This window comes from Python bivittatus, unplaced genomic scaffold (genome assembly GCF_059951505.1).
Source record: "Python bivittatus isolate LINGU-HERP-01145 unplaced genomic scaffold, Pbiv_v1 ctg000200_np1212, whole genome shotgun sequence".
In the NCBI taxonomy this organism is placed as follows: domain Eukaryota; kingdom Metazoa; phylum Chordata; class Lepidosauria; order Squamata; family Pythonidae; genus Python; species Python bivittatus.
Genome location: NW_028277040.1, coordinates 18,998,268 through 19,020,829, shown reverse-complemented (window position 1 = coordinate 19,020,829; position 22,562 = coordinate 18,998,268). Strand labels below are relative to the sequence as shown.

The window sequence follows — 22,562 nt, the reverse complement described above, 5'->3', positions numbered from 1 at the left end:
ATTGACTGGTTTGACCTCCTAGCAGTCCAGGGGACTCTCAAGAGTCTTCTCCAGCACCAGAGTTCAAAGGCATCAATTCTTCAGCGCTCAGCCTTCTTTATGGTCCAGCTCTCACAGCCATACATTACTACTGGAAAAACCATAGCTTTGACTATGCGGATCTTTGTTGGCAAGGTGACGTCTCTGCTTTTTAATATGCTATCTAGTGTAACTCATTATTAGTATTGGAAGTTGGAAGCCATACTGATACTGGAGAAAGCACATGCAACAACTCCGCACTGTAGGTTATGTGGAGGATGAGAGTATGGTACTGCAAGGCGGCAGTATCATTCAGTATTAACACTGCAAGTTGGATGTTGATCTAAATAATGGTTTACAGCAGCCCTACAATATGGTCCATCGTTAATATCACAGGTGTGGTTTGGGTCTCCTGTCAAAAGGTGTGAATATAACTCACCACTGGGGATGGAGCAAAAGTAGATGCAAGTAACTTCAAAAGCATTTCAATTAACATCTCTTTTAAGGAAGTTAATTGTGACATTAATATAACAGTGTGACTGTATTACTATTGTATGAAGGAGCTTTATCACTTAAAAAAGAAAATATCTGTATAAAAAAGTCACATGGTGAAGAGAAAAAATAAACCCAAAAAACAAAAGCAAAGACAAAATACAACACAAAGAAAATTTAAAAAATGAAAAAGAAAATTAGTATTTTTAGTATTTGTATCTAGGAAGTCAAGATAAAAAATGCCTAAAATACCTAAATTATATCTATGCATCTATATCTATGTGTACGTATATATAAAAGACAGATAAATAGATAAAATTCTGCATAGCCAAGGTATACTTCATTGTTTAAATGTTGAATCAACATGGAAAAATGGAAGAAAGATAATTTTGGTAATTGGTTATCTTTTTGTTTACTTTATATTTAAGTCTGAAAGAAAGACTGAAGAAAGGATGGGAAAACATGAGTGGGGTACAGACAGAAGATGTCTGGAGTTCCGTAAAATTCTCGAAAGTAGACACCTCAGTTGAACTGCAATATACAGCGACCTCAAAATTATGCAGATTAACTGGGAATCCCTACTGAAGTAAATTTGGGTTGAATTAGTGTCATGGTAGAAATGAACACAGAGATTAGACAAGAAAATCCCACTCATGATATATGTTACAGTAACAATCATTTTAAAAATTAATTGCAATTAAAAACAGGAGTTTTTCTATGTTGTATGAAAGTAATGTGGAAGCTAGAATGGTACTACAGAAGGGTATTGCTCTAACTGTGTCCTATCAGTTTACTTTGTTAATTTATTATTAATTATCATGACTCTACCTGGACAATGAAAAGGAGTTCTTGAATATACACTGGAAAAGGGTGATTAGAATAATGCCAATGCTTCCCTTTCAATTAAACGTAACGAACTTCAGGACAAAGTAGGGCTTTTATCCTATACTGATCAACTTAGAAAAGTTTTAATATGGCTCTGTGGTTTGGAAATTGCAAGAGTTGATAAAGAGTTTTATTTTTTTAATGTGTACGCATAATATGTTTGCTGCTGCTACTAAAAGTTTTGTTAAGCAGGTTGGTGATGGAGGTCGATTAGTTCCTGTCCGTAGCCTCAGTGAAGCTGATAAATATCAACCCCTCAGTCTTGTTATCAAGAAGAAAAACTGCTTTCTTTCTAAAAGTTCAAAATTTATTTCAACACCATTCAGCCTAAAAGACATTCTTCAAGGAGAGAAAGAAATTTCTGCAGGTAAGTCCTTTAAAGTCCTTCAAAGCTTATAAAACTATATGTAATTTGCTGAACAAAAAAATAGAAAACAAAGCAGCATTTAAAAAAAAGGCAAAACTGTTGTTAAGGAAAAGAAATAGTTTGATATAAAGAAATGGTTTTTTTTAAGTGCTAGTGCATTCATTACAAGATTGGAAAGCTGAGGAATACATTTTAAGAACTTGCTTTTTGTTATTAAAACATTTATTGGTTTTATTTATGTAATCTGTTCTGTGTAATAGGATAAATATGTAATACTGGATTGCAATGTGAATTTTAATATGTTTGTTTAGACATAAGCCTATGTCTTATGAATTCGATAGGATTTACTTGGTAACAGATACCCTTAATACTGCAAAATGAATATTTAATTATACAAGTTCATACATTTTATTATAACCAATGAAATGTGACATATCTTTTCTTACAGAACTTAATTCACCTGCATTACAATGCTGTTTCCATATAACACTCTTTCCTCCTTTTATGTTAGCTGCCTGGCTTTCCAAAGTTGTAATTTGGCCTTAAACGAAATGATAGGGAAGCATGTTTCGTTTTCTAGAAATGCATTTTTCATATCCTCATAAAGAAGGAAACTGCTAGAAGAGAGCGTGCTTCCCGGCCTCATACAGAGACATCCTGCTGGTAGTGTTTATTATAAAAGTGGAAGGTCTTTGTAAAGCTATTCAGAGCAGAGCTTTGTGAAGCAAGCACAGGGTCCTAGGGTGCACAGGGTTAAAGTGCCACATCTTCTCAAAGGCTCAGGTTGGCTGCTTCAAGGCCCAGCTGCAGCAGTTCCAGCAGAAATGTTGGCCGTGTGTATGTGCATGATAAGACATATGGCCCATGATACTTCATGCACTGGATTTGGAAAGGGGTTCACAAGGCATCTTTCCAGGTGGCTTAGCCCAAGCCTAAAACAAAAACAAAAACTAAGGTTAACATCAGATCGCACATGCTCACAGTCTTGTAGAGAGTGTTTACTGATCCAGAGGACCCAGCCTAGATTAGTTGTGATTAGATGCCATTGCAATTAAAGCAAAAAGGTAGTCTTAGCTGAGTTTGGGTGCAATCCAAATTCTTTTATCTCCATATATCATTGGATTCTGTGATTTAGGTCCAAACATGTTAACTTACCACATCATGAAATCTTATTTGATTCTGCAGAGAGGGAATTTTGTTGCTTGCAATTTGGGCTAATAATAATTAAAATTCTTTCAAGTTATAATAAATGACGTAACATTTTCTACCATTGCAAATTATATGCTCTGGAAAGAGATGGAATAAGATAAGTGTATTGGAACCTTCTTTGTGTGTATCTGGAACATTTTCTGTATTTCAGAAAAAGGGAAAAAAAACAGAAATACAAAACCCTTTCTACCATATTTGAGCTGGGATAGTATAGTCTGAAATTCATCAAAGGATTCCAAGATTGGTTTTATTTGTTCCCTAAGTCTGCCATGTCTGTTAATATATATGAATATAATGATTTTTAAAGATACCAATAAGCCATCTTTTCCCCTAAGGTATTTCATCCTATCAATTACTAAATTATGAAGACAAATCTGATGTAGCACTCAATGGCAGGCAAGGAAATCACATCATGAACTCTTCTGGGGTCAGTATTGCTGGATCAGATTCCCTTGCAGTAAAGGCTTCTTTCGGTATTGTAACTAAACATGAGGTTGAGGTACCGACATTGCTCAGAGAATTAACTAGTAGGTTCGTATGATAATTTTTTTTATCACCTTGCTGCTTTTGCTTACTTTATACCTGCACTCTACAAATGAGTTTTGAGAAATATGAATATTACCCAAATCCAATAATTGAGTCTTCAGATATCATAAATAGGAATAATGCAAGACTCTGAGAATTATTTCTTTGTTATTTTAGAAAAGTGGATTTTGAACACTGCCTTGTTCGTCAGTCACGAGAAAGTAGTAGAACAGTTCTTTGTGTGGTCATGGAGAGTATTCGAACAACACGACAGTGTTCTCTCTCTGTTCATGCTGGTATGAGAGGTGACACAATGAGAGTAAGTGAGCACACTTTACAAAATTGCTTGTGTATATTGAATACTTTGTCTCTGGCTTTAAGTGAGGCATCCATGGGGGGAATCAAAATAATCAAGATTGTGGGCCCAACCATTTGATTTACCTGTGTTGTACAGGTTGCATGCAAGTAGAAAAAGGGCAGAGTTTTGATTACATGGTTGGGCCCACCATCTTCACTTTTTTGACATTTCCCCAACAGACATCCCTGCTTTAAGTATGCATTATTCCATATTAATTTATTACTATGTCGTCTAGACGTCTTTGATAATCATTTAAAATAAAAGATCATTTACAGAAAAAAACAGCCCAGCCAAATTAACTCTAATTTAATTGCTGTTCCTGTGGTAGAAAATAAGGAATGCTGAAACTTTGCTGCTTACCTAAAAGCGTGTAGCTGGTCTAGTCAGTCTATAAACAAAAAAAAATTACTTTTCTGAACCATTCCCTGAGCAGGTACTTCTCTGAGTTGTGCCCATGAGCGTGCCACAAATCTGCAGCTGAAATTGAGCCCAGGAATTACTAGGGTTGATAGTTGATCAGGTTTACCTGATTTCTGCCTCAGACATTTTAATCATGCTGTATACATTGAAATATTTGTCCTCAGTTCATTAGAATTTTAGGTAATGATGACAATGATGACTCTATTTTACTTGAAAAAGAGTTTTGCTGGAAAATATACTTTATTTTCCAGCACTTACATGCCAGTATATTATTGAAATGCTGTCATTTTGTTATGACAGAGATAAGAGATATTAATGCAGTATGTATGTTTCTTTTCCAATTAGTTTCATATTATTGATGACCATAATTACAAAGGGTGTGACAAAGCAATTGTCTTTCCTGCACACACAACTATTGCATTTAGTGTGTTTGAGCTTTATATTCGCCTGGATGGTAATTTTGGTAAGTAATTGATTTGGTTTGCAGTCTTGATTGCTAGTATAATTAAAGTTGTTCTATTTCAGAGACTGAGGCTGAATATTCTTTTTATAACCATGCTTCATCTCACAATATAAATGTAAGATAGAATCTTATAGTCTTATTTTACATGGGTATATAGACACAATACAACACGCGGAAGCATTCACCAATTTCAGTTCAGGAGGAGGCAACTAGATTTCTCTCTTCTTTTATGAAATAAGAAGGTGAATTTTATATAAAAATGGTACAGAGATGAGGGAAAGTAAACCCACCTTCACCTTCTGTTCACTTCATCATTGCTTGTTCCTCCTCTTCTGTGCTTTCTTTCAAGCTGAACTGGAGTTTGACATAGAAAGAAAGCTGTTTGGGAAACAGCAATAGAGAGTGAATTGCAGAACAGAGGAGAATCAGTAAAACTCTTTGGTTCTTTTTTACTAGGAGTGTGATACAGACTGTGATACTGCCCCGTAGTAAGAATTCTCTGGGCTAGACAGCAGGCAGTCATTTAAACTATGATAAAAGTACTCCCCACTGAGGTGAGGTTGGCCCCATCACTTCTGAGCTTCCGGAGGTCCCTCAAGACCTGGTTATGTCAGCAGGCCTGGGGACCCCAGGGGAGGGGGGAACTAGTGAGGTGGCTCCATTATTATTAACATCCTTTCGTCTACTATTTTCTGTTTTAGCTGTTTTATAGTTTTTTAATAATTAATAATGATAATGGTTTTATGTATTTATTAATCGTTTTACCTCCCAGAGTCACTTGTTTTGTGAGATGGGCAACTATATAAATGAAACAAATAAATAAAATAAAAGAACATAAAAATTAAGGTAATTAATTTAAAAGAAGCACATCTGCTACTGTCCTGAATAGTTTGAATCTGGGTTGAGCAAAACATTCGTGTAATATTCATATGTTTGCTGCTTATCGGTGGCAGTCCTGTTAGATAGTTATTTAACAGTTATTTAACTAGTGGAGTGTTAAGTGGTGCTTTGAGTACAATATATCAAACTGATGGTTGCACTAATTGAATCTGTAGTCTGGCTGAAAAGCACCACACGTGTCTTCAATTTCCTCCATCTATCAGCACTGAGGGATTGGATTCCTTGTCCCCTCTGCATACTCTGTTCCCTCAAGCCACGCCAAAAGGCAGATACCATGGGGGAAAGAACAAGGGAGATTACGCTGCAGCCACTACTCATTCACTGGTGGCAGGTAACAGAGGAGATCATTTTAGCGAGCATGAACGGTCAAGCTGAGATGCCTGTAAAATCTGGTGCTCGAGAGATCTTTGTACAGTTTTCTTTTGTGGCTGGCATTCCTTCAGTTCTCTAGGTTGCGCTTTTACTCTTGCATCTGGCTTCCTCTCAGCTTTATTTATTGTTTTTAGCATAGCATTATATGCTAAAAAGATGTTTTTAATCTCCCTGTATGCTACTCAGACAAATTCAAGTCCTGGGCAGTCTAAAAAAAACACATGGTGTCACAGAACAAAACAATTTCCAGTACAGTTAAAGGAGAAATCTGCATTCTGGAGTTAATTTCAGTATTCCCATTTCTCTCTTTTGATTTGAAGCTACCTAGAATTAAAAAAAAAACAGATAGTCATTGTTTTATCTTCAGTATGTGTTTTGCACTACAGTAGTTTTGTCTGGAATCCAGAGAGAGAACTGTTGCATTTTTAGAATGAATGGATCAAAAGAGGCCAAAAGAGAGGATGGAGCCCAGAATGATATCTGCATTGTATTGAAAGGGAATGTAGATCTCTGTTCATTATCATGGAGGTTTGTCAGGACTGAATTTATATAAATTTGCAACATCATTAGAAAATCATTTGGGATATCTGGTCCAGCAAAGAAATCTGCTTCCAAGTCCGAATGTCTATTGCTGAATCAGCCTTCCTGTTGATATTGTATTCCATCATTTCCTAATAATTTAATATATCTTTACCATAAGATCATAAAACAAAGAAAATGTCATTAACTGCTATTCTTATTAACTTTATGCTGCTTTTCAGTAACACTGTTTCAAATACATTTTCTCCCAGAACTCTGTGTTGCTCCAGAATCAAAAGGAGGATTTGAAAAAGAGCCATCAAGATCATTTTCACTAACCAAATTAAGGAAAAATCTGTTTCATCAAAGTATGATGTTTAATATTTATTTACATTTCTTTGATTAATTTAAAGATATTATTATTAATATCAGCCTTTAATAGCACTGATAATAGTTTTTTTAATCAGAATAACATTATGGGCCTAATTAAAATAATTGCATAGGGTTCAAAATAAGTATGGTGCATATATTTTCATTAACATAATCGAGTTTACTTTATATAAACTTCTAGATTATGTTTAAAAGAATAGGGAGACGCCTTACAACGTTCAGCAATATGTTATAGCTATATTATGGTATTTAAAATCTAACATATTCTAATCCAGATTTTCCCAAATTCCTGCCATCAATTCTCTGATCTAGATTCAGAGGATATAATCATTGAAGACATTTTACATATACTTAATCCCTGACCTAATGAATAAAGCAGATAAAATGTGTAAAAAACCCAGTCAGAACATTGGTCAGAACACAGCCAGCCACTTTGGAGACATGGGGTTCAATATGATACAGTTCTGCTCTTCTCAGCTAATAGCAGACTAACACAATGACTGCTTTCGTAATGGGACTATTTATGCTGAAATATTTGCAAAAGATTTGGATCGAAACAGAAGCTAGAGTAGGATGATTTTAAGATTAATATTTCCCATTCTGTAAAGGGCTGGCAAGTTTAATTTTGTTACCATATAACCAGAGGAATCATATATTTTATCTTGAGATAAGTATTTATAGAATTAATAGAATGAATGAATGCTCCTTCAGACTATCTTGAATTACAAATTCTAAGAATTTCTAGCAACTAAAAGTAATGTTTAAGTGAGATACCTATGTATATTTTCATGCTTATATATGAGTTCATATGAGATAGAAAAAAAGTAAAAATCACTGATGAAGTTTGTGTGGGAAATCACAATGGAAACCTGTTAAGCAGCTAAAATTATTCTTTTAATAGCTAGTATGGAATAACCATATTTATGGCTGATTACACAATGATGATTAATGCAGATTCTGAATTGAAGTGTGATTTGCAGCTTTTTCAGTGTGTGACCAATGTAATGTGCCACTTGAATTTAGGAATCTTTTTTGTGTGTGCGTCTGCTTTCTTACAGACAAAAGGGTGATGGATATCATTGTCCACTCAGATAATTATTTAGATGACCTTTTTTCAGATTATTATGAAAAAACAACAAGCGCGACTGACATTTCAACAAACTATTTCCGAGAAGGAGCTCATGTACGAGTGAATTTGCTTAATAACAACATCCCTAAAGGTCCTTGTTCTTTATGTGGTATGGGGAGTTCCAGAAGGGAAACAGTTTATGGTTGCCTTCAGTGTTCTTTTAATGGACAAAAGTTTGTGCGACTCCATGCTGTGCCTTGTTTTGACCTCTGGCACAAGAGAGTGAAGTAGATTTTTGATAAATGTTTAGGGGCTGGCTCCAGAGTTAATTGTACTTTGTTCCCAGTGAAACCAATGGAACTAGCTAAGTCACGGCTATCTTTTCATCTTGATTTCAGTGGAATTTAAATACAACTAACTTAATCTGGGTCCGATTCTGTATCTTAGCTAGGTTTGATTGTGCCATCAAGCTCTGTGAATTTTGACTGCAAACATGTAAAAGATGGAACCACGAAGACTTTTATTTGCTTCTGTTTTTAAAAGGCTTCTTGTTATAAAAATAAGTATCAATTTAGAAGTAACTTAATAAAATTGCTTTCCAAAATTTATTTTCTTGGATTTCTTTTGAGCTACATATTTCAGGAGTGCTAATATGTACGCTTTTGACTTAAAATAGATTTTTTTTTAATCTAAAATGTCACAGTAGGTGCTTAATTTTTTTTTCAATTCTAGTAATAATTTGGAAATATTTGCTGTTGAGGAATGTGGGTTCTTAACAAACCACAATAATATAGGAAAATATATTCAATATTAATTATGTAAATATTTAATTGAAATATCAGTTTACTCTGGTTAAATGTATACTTAAATGGGAAAATGAAATCTAGTCATAAGAAAGACATGCTTTAACTTAAAGTTGCATTTATTTCTCAACATCTTTTCCCCTTTTAGTTTATTTGTCAGAGTTCAGTTTGGTTTTATATTGTTACTACTTGTTATATTATTGTCTTTTAATAGGTTTGAAAATAAATTGTAATAAAAATACATGCTACTGGAGGGAAAAAATCCTTACACTTTTTAAAACTGGTTGCAAGTCTGATACAATGTGAACCTTAATACTAAGACACAGCCCTAAGATGGTGCCATTCATTATTTTCTTACATGTTAAATTTGAGAAGCCTGGAACCTCTTAAAACCCTTCATATTTATGGCCAATGCTGGTATAAAAAATAATGGAATACACATTGTATTCTCTTTAAGCCTGGTGAATGTATTGCTTGTTCATTATGTTTGTTACTCTTCTTTTTTATTCTTTTCTCTTTCTCGCACACATACAAGCGCGTGTGCACACACACGCACACGCACACACAAAGACTCATGGATGCTGCACCACACTCCAGAACTATTTCCATTTCCAATGTTGTTGCCTGCATTATGCATATGATGATGTAACCACTGTAGGTGATCAAGATTAATGTAAGCATTAGCCAGACCAACAACAAAAACCCAAACCACAAAAGGGAAAATAAATGGCAATATTATGAACTGCAGGTGTACTGCTTTACAAGGTTACTCTATATATTTGCTAAAATATCTGAAACCTTTTATAATGTTGTTGAATTAGAAACCCCAGTGTTGCAAATACATTATCCTTCTTATAATACTAACCAGCCTACAGTAATTCTGTTTAACTGCCAAGCAAACTGCCTTCAATGTAGGAGTTATCAGTGCCAATGCCTATGTCTATTACTGCTCAGGAACATACTTCTTCCACTTTGGGTTTAAAACAATCTGTAGGTTCTTTCTGGCAAGGTTGAGAAACAGAGATGGATTTTATTTTTTCCCTCTATATATGTATAGCATGTATGCATTTATTAAACAAACTTATATAGCCACCAATCTACCAGAAGGAACCCTGGACGGTAAACAATAATCAAATACAATTAAAATGGGGGGGGGGGAACCATTTAAAACAACATTGAGGCCCCAATAACACTTGCATCCATCAACCACACCATGCCAGCTCCAACACCCTGGCCCTAGAGCCTGGTGGAAAATCTAGGTCTTCACTGCTTTCCTGAAAGCCAACAGAGCCAGGGCCATCTGTATCTCCAGGGGGAGGCAGTTCCATAAGGAAGGTGCCATGACAGATAAGGCACACTTCCAAGCCCCCCCAGGTAATATGGTTTCACTAAGGGGACTCAGAGCATGGCCATCCGGCCAGGCCTAATGGGACAGGGAGAAACCATTGGGGATAGGTAGTCCTGCAAGTTTAACTTCAAAGTCAGCTTGGTGTAGGGGTTAAAGGCACCAGGGCAGGGACCAGGAGACTCTGAGTTCTAGCCCTGCCTTAAGCACAAAGCCAGCTGGATGACCCTGGGCCAGTCACTCACGCTCACTAGGAAGCAGGCAAGGGCAAAGCACTTCCAAAATATACTCCCAATAAAACTGCATGGACTTTGCTTGGAGTCAAAACTGACTTGAAGGCACAACAAACGAACAAAAAACCCTGCAAATTAAAACGAGCAGCACTTTCAGTAGAAAAATATGACATATAGCTCCAACAGCAGCAACTTGTCACAGAAATTGTGATTCCCGGAATGCAACTCCTTATTTTTAAAAGTACTTACTGACAAACATGCTAGTTTTAACCTTAAGAGATGAGGGGTTTTTTTAATCTAGACAATGGAAAGTTAATTTGTTCCAAAAGCAATAATAATTATGGCTGAAATAAATTGTTTGCAAGAATAAGCTAGGATTGTATGTTCTCTTGGAAGCTTCATACAGTGTTAGTTATTTGCAAGCTATTGTGCTGTGTGTTTTCTGTTTTAATGTGTTCTTCCATGCATCTTGTTTTTACTGCTTATTTCAGCACATTCTGAAAAACTAAAGCAAACCTCGCTGGACATATTTTCCATATGGCATTAGTGTGCATTTGCTAGAATGAAATACTTCCCAAATGCTATGCTAAAGAAATGGAGAATTCTAACTTGTGACACAGGGAGCATTGCATATTATTAATAAATGCTCTTGATATGCAGTGTCCACCATATCTCTCTTCTTATTCTTCCTCAAAGGGCAGATTCTTATTCTTCTCCCTTCAAGAAAAATCAACTGAAAAAAAAATATAGGCTACCATCAAAATATGTCAGGATATTGTAACTATCCAAGCTTTTTGATTTAAATAAGGATTACAAGCCTGCTTGGTGCTAAGCATACATTATGTCAGTGTTGTCCACACTTGGTCACTTTAAGATGAGTGGACTTCAACTCCCAGAATTCCCCAGCCAGCAGGGCTGGCTGGGGAATTCTGGGATTTGAAGTCCACTCATCTTAAAGTGGCCAAGTTTGGACAACACTGCATTATGTGGAAATGTATAACAGAGCCCCAATGCGATTTTTTTTAGAAAAAGCATTGGGGCAGAAGGCAATTACTTCTGTTCTGCTTCAAATTTCTCTCACACACCCATGTACACACGCATGCAGCCTCTGAGCTATGCAGAAAGAAAAGATGCTTGAAACATCAGCAACTCCACTGCCTGTGTTTACCTGACAGAGATTTATACTCTGGAAATTCTTCAATACTTGAAAGTGTTCCATTAAGTTTAGGAAGCATACCAATTATACCCCCTTTTCAGGTTTTATTTCTGTTGCAGTTTATCAGACTGTAAATGGAACAAATTTTAATCTTGATAAAAAAAGTATAAAAAATTACCACAGTGAATGTATGTAAAATGGTGTGTAACACAAAAACAGTTTTTAAAATGTGGCTATCAAGGATAAATCCCAGTGGAACCAACGGGGCTGCTTCATTATGCATTTGTGCACAATGTGTATTTGATTCATCAAATCTAATGCCAGAGCTTTAGATTCCTTCGGATACATCTACAAAGGCTTCTGTACAAAGAGAATTAATACTGATTTGATCAGGGTGGGAAGTGAGTATAGCCAAGTCACTCAGTTGTGATGCCTGGAGAACTCCTTGTGGATGCTCCATGGCCCATGAAAACTGCAAGATCAGGACACCAAAGTCCATAAAGCAACAAGCAGACCTTTGAACAATGTGTTCTTATAGTTCATCATGTTGGTAGACATTATATTCTTTGGCAGATATGAAGCCATCTCCATCACGGTCATTCTTCTTAAATATATCTACCAAAATACTATCTTGAACAGAAGAATCCCGTTTTTTGCCGTCTCTTTCAAATTCTTTCTTCAAATAATGGTTTATCTAAAGGAATCAAAAACAACAATAATTTCAACTTCTGTTCTATAGGAACTCCAATATACTGACTGAAAATCAAGAGACTACATAAAAAGAAGACCAACGTTATTATATTCTAAAATATATGAAGTTCCATCTATGGTCACAAAACAGATTTCAACTCACAAAACAAACCTTTTCCTTGCTCACTTCACACTTGCACCTTCAATGCTCTGGAATATATTTTAGGAAACACAGCAGGGCTAGAGCAGGGAGTTGAATCTGTTCTACCAGAGGGATCCATTTTGCTGGCAGCCATCATTAGCACAAACCACTGACACCAGCAGCTTACAGTCAAGGAGGAGGATTTTTCCAAATGTTTGTGCATGAGGGATGAATCCAAGAAATGCCATTGTTAAAATTAGGGAGCTCCTTACCCATGAGGAAATGAAGCAGAATCCTCTACTAGGAAAGCAAAAGAGTCTCAGGTAAACTAGTTCATCTGAGAGGGATTCACTGGTCTGGTTGTATTTTCTGGCAAAGTTGAGTAAGACAGGGACAGAAAGAGAATTGCTTCTTCTACTATCAATGCAACAGTATGCTCACTGTTCCCATGGTCAAGGTTGTCTTTCCTCAGTGGTGAGAATAGGTCATAGCTCTCCTCATCTGAAAGAGAGACTGTTGGGGAGCACAATACAAGAAGCCAAATAGCTTACTTCCGTGTTGCCCAAAGAATGGCTAATGTCTTAAGAATTGTGGAGATGAGCCTGAATCCCAGATAAAAGGAGGTGGTTTAAGGCAAGGATGGACAATATGTGATCATATGTTGAACTCCAATTCAATCAGTGCTAGTCATCATCACTAATGGTGAAGGTTGGGAATTGGTATCCAGAGTCACAGCTTGTCCACCCAGGTCTAAAGCAACACTGAATTCAAAGAACACTGGAGGACTAATGAGAATTAGCATTTTCTATTCTCAACTATTATTTATACACTAAAAGTGTATAAACTAAATGAACTAGTGGTGATCCAGACATCCCTTCCCAAGAAAAGAACCAATTTTTCCCCCCAGTTTTAATACATAAAACATGACTGTAAAAAGAACATGGTTCATACATTCATTCCACATTACTAGATAAAATAATTGTCTATAAACAAATGAAATGTTTTAGTGAAGTGACTTAGAACATTATTCCTCATACCTCTTGCTTTGAAAGCTTTTTGTCACTATCCAGGTCTATTTGAGAAAATGCTTCAGCACTCCGTGGTCCTTTAGTTACCGCATACAATTCAATTTCAAAGATCAGTGTTGCATTCGGTGGAATCTTTGCTGGTTCTAAGATGTAACAGGGAAGTTTTAGGAAATGCATTCTGAAATCTGATCATTTCAACCACAGACCACCCCATTTCTGTGGCTCTTTAGCAATGTGTTAATGATGGATTTTACATCAATGGAGATGCTTTATTGAACCACTTGGAGTCAATCCTCCATCATCAAAGGCACAATGTACATGAATAGTGCCCTGTGCACACTCTTCATCCCAAAATCTTTTGCCGTGCCAAGGGAGGGTAGTAAATGGCAGAATGGGATGCTTGGTGGTGTTGTCACTGCTTTAACTATAATATGAAGCCAAATGGCACTGGCAGATCACAAGGTGAACTTCATCCCTCTCTTATTAATATGTGGGCTTTTAGGAATATGGAAGCAAAACATTTCAAGATAGAAGGACCTCAAAAAAGGAAGATGGACATCAAAATAGGATATGTGAGGTTTAGCAGGTTCTCAGAAATAAAAGATAATGAACACTGGAGACAGGTGCTATTATTGAGGGAGTGAGTTTCCAGAATTAGTCTGGACAAAGTGATTTGCAAGCCATGCACATGCAATTAGTCAGTACAAGAGCTGGTCCTCTTCTCGATAGGGGAACTCATCCAAAGTGACTAAATCCAAAATGATGGTAGGTCAAGACTTGGTTCCTCTCTGTCCTTTCCAGGGTTAGGAAAGGCTTCTTCCTGAAATCTAGCAGGCACTGCTTACAGAACTGAGTAAGAGCTGGGTCACAGGGATTAGGCTTGACATTCCTTAATCCTAGGATTTATTCTGTATGTAGCTCTGAAAACTAAAAATTAAAATAGGTTCTTCATCACAAACAATTTTGAAATAAAAACTCATATGAAGAGTTCTCTGTGAATAAACAGGCAAAGATTACCTCCCATGCAGAGACTAAGACAGTCCCCTACATCTATAAACGTGGATTGGTCAAATTTTCATGTGTGTTTAGAAATAGCCAAATCTTGTGAGGTTTTAACAATCTCACCAAAGACTGAATGCACAGATGCTTAAATTGTGAGTGCCATCTAGGTCTGTCACAGCTATTCTGCTGCCCATTGAGTACTGTACAAATCTGAACCGTACCCACAATGCATTATGTTGGCCAAGTATGGATAAAGAACTCTCTTTAACATTTCCTAAAGCAACAGCTTGAGGCATATTGAATCTTTAGAGGGTTATACATGTGTGCCATGATGTATATTAGCCGGGAGTGGGGGGTGGGGAGGACAGTTTCACAAAACTGATCCAAGAGATCATTCTCATCCTTTTTTTAAATCAAGGCACATGCAGCAGCCACACTGATCACTTATATTTCCTCCCCCGTTTCAAGATTTAGTGGCAAAGCCTACTACACAAGAATTCAGTCACTAGGAATTCCCAGAGCAATACATACCACAGGAATACCCCTGGAAAGAAGTAAAAAGCCACATGCATTCTTGACATTCTTAACTAGGGTCATCTTTGCCCAGCATGCAGGATTATGCTGATAGAGAACAAGCAGGTTGTAGGTGGGGAAAAAATACTTTCTTCATTTGCTGCCTAAAAAAAAGAGTCATCATTAGTGTCCAACAACGCTCATGTGTTTTATAATATCTGCTGAGAGATCACAATGCAGTAACATGGCTATGGAAATCACATTAAGATAATTACTGGCTTTAAGAGAATCTGAATCACAGGGGGCTAGCCTTTGAGAATTTTAAACATGCTAGAGAACAAGCCATATGATATAGGAGCTGTATCCTTCGATGTTTACACTTTATTGGTTTCACTTTAAATTAAAAAAAAAACAAAAACCTAAGCTCTGTTCTACTGAATTCAGTTGTGACTAAGTTCTGCCAAGTCATCCATAAATACTGACTCTAGGTCAGTGTTGTCCAAACTTGGCCACTTTAAGATGAGTGGACTTCAACTCCCAGAATTCCCCAGCCAGCATGGCTGACTGGGGAATTCTGGTAGTTGAAGTCCACTCATCTTAAAGTGGCCAAGTTTGGACAACACTGCTCTAGGTAGATTTAATGCTGTGCTCAATGGTGTCTGCAGGGAGGTGTCAAACCAGGAAAGAGGGCAATCACAGCATTGTGATCCAAGCCCTTTGCATGTGCATGCCAACAGATGCATGTACAAAAGGGGTGGACTGCAACCTTGCCTCTTTGGACCTCTCTGGTAGATGTTGCTGGCCATGCTGAATGTTTGCTCATTGCTATTCTGACACAGAGACTGGTGAACTGTCTCAGGGCACACTTTCTTCTAAGTTAAATCTCAATCTAGTCAATCAGACCTGAAACAGGACACTCTAGGGCCCAGCTGCATTACTTACAGGTTTAAAATACATATTCAAATATGATATAATGTCACATTATTATTATTTTGGCGACTGGGAGTACCATCCACAAGCTTGTATGCTCATCTCTCTGGGTATGGATTCCTTCTTGGTTAACATATGGATTCTGCTAATAACAATCCATGGAGATGTCCAAAGTGATGGGAATGTGTGTATAAATTGTAGGGCTGAAATGACACTTTTATTTCTCACCTTTTGTTGGGACTGTTGTGGGTCGTTTCTGTGTTTCTGACCCAACAGATGTCATGAAAGGCTCTTGTTTCTCCTGGGCCAATAAAAAGACTGATTCTACAATGAATTAGCAAAGAGGGCTTTCACCAAGCTTTTTATGTGATGCAGTCTATCTAGAACTTTTCTGGCCTTTGAAGTTAGCAGCATATCTGGAAATCCATCCCCCTTGACACATTTAAAAGTATTATCAGATAAGCTGCTGCCTGTATTAAGAGAAAACTACAAGAAGTCCCAACGAAAGGAGAGAAATAAAGTGTCATTTCAGCCATATCCGGCAGACGGTACAGGATGAAAACAAGGACAAATAGGCTGAAGAATAGCTTTTATCTTAGAGCTGTAACTATACTGAACTCTACCGTATAGTGCAGTATTAATGCAGCATCAGGGGTTGTGCAATGGTGAATGGAATGTGAAGGTTGTGTTTTATGTGTTCTATAGTTTTTATATTTTTAAAGCTGCACTGGGGTGGCATTTAATTTCGTTATACGCGAAGTACAATGACAATAAAGATTACAAATACAAATACAAGTCATCCAGATAAATTAATTCAGTCTGTGTACAGATCCTGCTTGTAAGCGATAGACCATTTTTTCACGCCCTACTGGAAACAAGCCTAAAGGTAGGTCATTAAAATAACCACATGTTTTTCTCCTCTCCAACCTTTCCTCTCCTTCCTCCTTTCCTCTTCCCCTTCCTGTACTTTAGCTGCCAGGTCCTTTGGGATGGAGGCTCATTCTGTGTAAATACATTGCACATGCTTTTTCGTTTTAAGTTTTGCAGCCTTTAGGTTAAATAACAATCCAATGAATTTGAGTGCAGGTAGCAATTCATCAGTGCCACTACCATTCCAAAAGTGCTACTGGGTAAGCAACATATAGAGAAGGAAAAGTTGTGTTATTGGTACCTAAAAGTGACTTCCTCATGAGATGGGCAGTGTCTAAATTCAAAATATAAATAAATAAATAAATAAACAAGCTCATGAATCAGTGAGTTTCAATACTCCTATTTAGTCTGCCTGCAACATTATGCAATAAAGAGTAAAGATAATATTCATATTTAGCCATATTTTACCGTAGCCCTGTTCTCCATAGGCAAGTGAAGGAGGAATGACGACTTTTCGTTTCTCTCCAGGACACATATTCATCATTGCAATATCTAAGCCTTTAATGACTTGGCCAACACCAAGGACAAACCATTTTGGATGACCATCATTTTGTGTGCGACTGCAAAGGAAAAAAAAACATTATACTTTAAGGAACTAGCTCAACATACAGGTAGACCCAGGTTAAGAACGCCCGGTTTAAGGATGACCCATAGTTAAGAACAGAGCCTATTGTAGCAAAATTCAAGTTAGATATACAATTATTCAAGTTAAATAATACACAATGGTTTGAGTTAATTATACAATACAACTTATACAGTATTATACAATTCGACATATACATATAAATTCGACTTAAGGACAGACCTTGGGAACAGAATTCATTCTTAAACTGGGGACTACCTGTATGAGCAGAACATCAGCACTGGTCCTTTTTGTATATGGGCCCAAAGAATGCAAGAGGCTTTCCTGTTTCACTTACATGTTCATAATTCAGCTAGCATTTACACTTAATATAATCTTGCCCTGGCCTATGATTACAGATATGGCCTTAATTATTAAATACCAGACACTGTTAATGGAATTCAGAGACCTTCAGTACTAACAATTTCACATTAAGCAAGTGAAGGGTTGGCCAGACTACAGGATGTCTTATGAAGGGTCTACCAGTAGCTTCACCAGCCTGCTGAAAGTGCATCACAAGCACAAGGCAGTTGTGAGGGAACTGTCTAGTATGTGTCCCATTCATGCTTCTCATAATCAAGGGCAGGCATCTGCAAGTGATGCTAGTTGAAATCCAAACTATTTCTGATCTAAGGATGTGAGCAATGTAGCACCAAATCACCAGATTAGGTCAAGAGAGTTGGCAGGAGGGACATTTGTGTCTGAATACAGAGAAGACTCCCCCTGAGCTGAATGAGAGCGGCATCCATCTCTCACGTATTACCCAAGGAGGATGTGTGGGGCTCAAGATTAATTTGATGATAAAGGCACTGCTGACTGAGCTGTTTGATTGGGGACCTGCTCCCACTTGATCTAACCATCGTCTACTTGCAACATCTCTACTCTACCATGTCCCCATCTCATTTTCAGTCCATGTGGCTGATTCTATTCCATTTTTAATCTTGTCTCTTATTGTGGATGTTTTACATATGTACTTATCAATGTTAATGCTTTATTGTGAATTACCATAATGTTTTATCTGGAATTCATTGGTACACGAGTTGAATGAATAAATGTTTTCCCTTTAAGCCAACAGCACCAAGCAGCAACTTCGAGATGTATCAAATCTGAAATGCTTTGCCATCCATGCTGTCTGTAGTCCCATCACATGACCCATAAGGAGCAGAATATGCCCAGTGCCTGTTAGTGACTTCAGGCTGATGCAACATGCCTCCTCTCCTCTGGCCCCCAGGAATTTCTTCTTCACTGCCATTCTTTTTTTATCCTCTTGAAGAAAGACCTGGAAGGTACTCAGTGTGAAAGAACCATGTTCTCCTGAGATTATCTGGTAAAGCAAGAGAATGTGGCTCTTTCAAAATCCCCATTCACTGCAAGCAGATGTTGAGCTTTGAAAGAGCCATGCTAGCCTGATTTACAAGGGCAGGTTTAGATCTCTTTTACAAGTCCGCTCCTTTGTTCAGTGGCCTTGCAGAGGTGTTGTGTTTTGAACAAGCACTGCATTTGGGCTCTTCTGAGAGCCCAAGCAGGAGTGCCTAGGAGTGCCTTGGAACCCATGCTTCCAAACTCACCACCTTCCCATGCTGAACACCTGCTCAGTGAGCTTGTGGAGTTGTGAAGTACACCAGCCCTCCTTTGCATTGCCACAGATGGTAAAGCAAGAGTGGCAGGACAAGCAGCCTATCAAAACTTGCCATCTCCCTGAGCAACATTCCCACTCCATCTCTGAGCTGGTGTCCTGATTGGTGGACCATTTCCTGATGGTTGGTGACAGCAAAGGTTTAATCAATAGTTTTGCTTAGCACATCTTGCACATATGAAATCAGGCCCTACCATATTGTCACAAGCCTACACAGAACCAACAGATGCAGGACAGAGATTGGCAATGGGTACAACAAATTTTATGTTGGTATAGTTTCACTGATGTAACACTGGATGGAGAACACTTCAACTAAGCACTGGCAAAAGGCCCCAGGAGAGGAACCACACCTGTATACATCTCAGGTAGCTCTTAAGGATGGTCTATTTTGTATATTTTGGCATATATAGCACATATCTCAATGGAGTCCTTGGTGCTCTCCAGGCTTGATTGTTTGCTTGCAGACATTTCATTATCCAACCAGGTAACATCATCAGTGATGTTTAGGGGAGACTGTTAGACAATATATAGAACAGATATGTATACAAGGCACACACATATATGGCTTTATCAAAGTATGCTGAGATCATCTGCATCTTCCATTGATCAAGAAAAGATCTGTCACCATTTGAGACTGCAGTACTTGGGCACAGAACCCTTCGAAAGCAGCTGAACTAAATATTATTACAACTGCCTTGGAGTACATCTGTACAGTTGGCTAGCCAAATTGTGATACTACCAGAAGATTAGCCAAAGTGGCGTTTTATCTAGAGGGGGCTGGCGGAGGTGGGAGTTCAAAAGAGAGGGCGTCGCCGCAAACTTACCTGCAATAAAACTTGGACTTATTACTAGCGAGATAACCGTCGTAATGGGCATTGAGCAGATCGCCCTTTTTGCTCTTGGGCGCGCAGTCTTCGGGGACGTGCAAGATTTCTATCTGGACTTCGTCTGCGGGGGGACCCTCTGCCTTCTGCCCGTAGGACGGGACGAGAAGGAGAGCAAACGCCTGCAGGAGAAAGCAGAGTCTCGCGCTGAGCGGCATCGCTGCAAAACTGGTCCTCGGCTCCCGGGGCTGCGTGGCACTAGCATTGTTTGACGTCACGGAAGCCGAGAGGGGCGTGGCCACGGCTACTCCTACTACGCAGACCTCCTTGGTGTTTTGCCCTGTTCCGGCGGATGCGTAAAAGGCGTAGGTGTTCCTTGCTCCGGTTGCTTTCCCCCCCGCCCCTTTTTCCTAGAGAAAGCGTGCGGTTCTTGGACTTTTTAAGGGCGTTGACTTTAAGTTTCTTGCGTTGCTTCCTCGTTTATTTAAAGCTATGGAGGACGGCTATTAGGGATAGATAAGATGGGCCGAGTTGTAGTCTCGTGGGCATGATTTCTTTTTTCCTCGGATGCAGTGAAAGGGAAGCACTGATCATATTTTGGGAGAGTTGCCTCTTAGCCTCTTCTCCCCCACAATATTTTCTTGAACATTTTCATTGATACCATGAGGTGAGGAGGCTGAAGGAGGCACGCCTTTTAAATCGATGCCTGTGGCCAGCGATGTTAACCAACCTAACTGGAAGTAACAAAGCTTGTAGTATAGGGGTATCCTCTGTACACGCTCCTCCAGGCAAACTGAGTTTGCACCGCAACGGATGCACCCAGCGAATTAGAGAACGAAAAAGCAGATGGGGTTACATTTTACATTCATACGTATACGTGGAAGGCTGCGTGCATGAGGAAGAGGGGTCGCAAGCACGCATCCCCGTTGCGGGGGGTGGTGGGGGTGGTACTACTTCTTCGGAGTTCCGCAATGATGCGAGCATGCGTGCAGGGTACATGTTTCTTTCCCCATGTACCAGTAACCTCTTGCATCCAGGAAGTAAATGAGACGTCAGGGTCGATGGCACCAAACGCACGGGCCCGAGAAAGGGGGAGGGAAAGGGGAAGGAGAACGAGAAGGAGAAGGAAAGCCAGCGACCGAGGAGGCAGCCGAGCCGCCGCTCATTGTTTTGCTTCCGCAGAGACGGCGAGGCGCGCGGGCAATGAGCGACTCTAAGCCCGCCTGGACAGCCGCATCTCCCGGAGCAGCCGGACCCAGAGGCGGCGGAGGCTGCGCTTTGAGCTAAGCCTCTCAGCTGTCGATGCGCATCGCGGACTCCCGCTGCTCTGCTGTCACCGCCACCGCGGGGGGTGCCTCGGAAGGCTCGCGGGCAGCGGGGCGCGCGGAGCGTCGGCCTTGCCGCTGGCGCTGCTCTTGGAGGAGGCGGCGGGCGAGCAGGATGGTGCGCCGGCCGCGGCTCTGAACGATGGAAGGCGTTCTGTACAAGTGGACCAATTATCTCACAGGTGCGGGGCGTTCGACCCGCGAGCGCGGGAGGGAGGGAGGGATGCAGCAGGTGGGCGCCTGTCGCGCGTGGGGCTGGGCTGGGGGCTTGTCCTGCGGCCTCGGCTGCCCATTCTCCTTTGAAGACGCCGACCGCCTGGGCAATGGACAGCAGCAGCAGCAGCAGGAAGAGGGGAAAAGGCTAGGCGTTGCCTGGTCAAAGTCCTGTAGGAAGGGAGGCAGGGCTGCTGGCTGACAGAATAGGGGAAGATGAAGGAGCAGGCGGATGTGGCACCTGATGCTTCAGATGCTGGCCTCCAACTCCCACCAGTCCCAGCCAGTCGTTAGGAATGATGGAGAAGTCCACTGACATCTTGCGGGGTGGGGTGGGGTGGGGGGCATAAACCCCTGACTTAAAGCAGGCTTCAGCATGTCAACAGTTTAGCAGCTGTTTAGTGGTAACCCCTTAATCTTTCTAGCCTGAATCTTTATTTCAAAAGGAAGCCTACTTCCCTTTCACTCTTCCCTTGTTTTACTGGCTCCCTAGATGATAGTGGTTAGGTCTTTCTGGATGGAAAATAAGAGGGTAGTTGAAACTGTCCTATAATTGATTTCATCATTATTAGGTTTATCAGTGAGGAAGAACCATTTCAGGAAAGTTTGCGTGGTTTAAAATGAGTCATTTTGGTGGTACTTCATGCATTTCAAAGGTACAACTCCTGTTTGCTTCATCTGGTAACCTGAAGAGTTCTCAGGATGGCTCTCATAAGAACCTTGAGATTCAAAAGGAAAACTGCCTAATATTATACTTAAAAAATAGATGAAAGTGGGTTTTTCCCCTTACTGCTTATTAGACACGATAGTTTGCTTGAAATAGTTTGAAATTTGGTGCCTTTGGTTAAGCATCTATTGATTGTTGTTGTTATTTGATATTTATTTATACAATTTACAGGCCACCTGATTCCCCACAACCCTGGGAAGTTTACAATTAAAAGTAAGAAAAAAAGCCCCAGATTTGAAACATCAGATTTTTGTAGTTGCTTGACTGTTTAAAAGAAATACTTCTTCCTGCACCTTGTCAATAATCTATAAAAATCTATTACTACTTTATTTTCCCTACAACAAAGCTCACCTTGGCCTGAAGGGGCTCCTAGTTTATCCCCCTAAATGCCTAAACTGATTTTCTGGGGCTGCAGATGCTTATCCTTGCTTGCATGCACTTTTTGTTCCACAGATT

At 39.3% G+C, this 22,562-nt stretch overlaps 3 protein-coding genes across 4 annotated transcripts in view; 2 read left to right on the top strand and 1 right to left on the bottom strand.

Annotated features, from left to right (window-relative positions):
- Positions 1-101: 101 nt before the first annotated feature.
- PJVK (pejvakin) lies at positions 102-10,143 on the top strand. 2 transcript variants are annotated; one of them, XM_088135763.1, is made up of 7 exons: positions 102-174; positions 1,588-1,762; positions 3,307-3,502; positions 3,674-3,815; positions 4,620-4,737; positions 6,801-6,896; positions 7,977-10,143. In XM_088135763.1, exons 1-7 carry the CDS (start codon positions 154-156, stop codon positions 8,276-8,278), a joined length of 1,050 nt encoding a protein of 349 aa, XP_087991889.1. In that variant the 5' UTR covers positions 102-153; the 3' UTR covers positions 8,279-10,143. The 2 variants fall into 2 exon arrangements, with proteins under 2 accessions (XP_087991889.1, XP_007433246.2); XM_007433184.4 differs by lacking the exon at positions 102-174 and having other exon boundaries at positions 1,505-1,762.
- Positions 10,144-11,614: 1,471 nt separating this feature from the next.
- Positions 11,615-20,129, bottom strand: FKBP7 (FKBP prolyl isomerase 7). The gene is made up of 4 exons (XM_007433185.3): positions 19,842-20,129; positions 17,168-17,319; positions 13,394-13,527; positions 11,615-12,218 (listed from the first exon to the last, which is right to left on the bottom strand). Exons 1-4 carry the CDS (start codon positions 20,057-20,059, stop codon positions 12,057-12,059), a joined length of 666 nt encoding a protein of 221 aa, XP_007433247.1. The 5' UTR covers positions 20,060-20,129; the 3' UTR covers positions 11,615-12,056.
- A 679-nt stretch (positions 20,130-20,808) lies between these two features.
- Positions 20,809-22,562, top strand: part of PLEKHA3 (pleckstrin homology domain containing A3) — a 33,409-nt gene continuing 31,655 nt past the window's right edge. Inside the window, exon 1 of the mRNA XM_088135764.1 lies at positions 20,809-21,348. Coding sequence (XP_087991890.1) covers positions 21,309-21,348 — 40 coding nt within the window. The 5' untranslated portion in view covers positions 20,809-21,308. The remainder of the gene's footprint in view (positions 21,349-22,562) is intronic.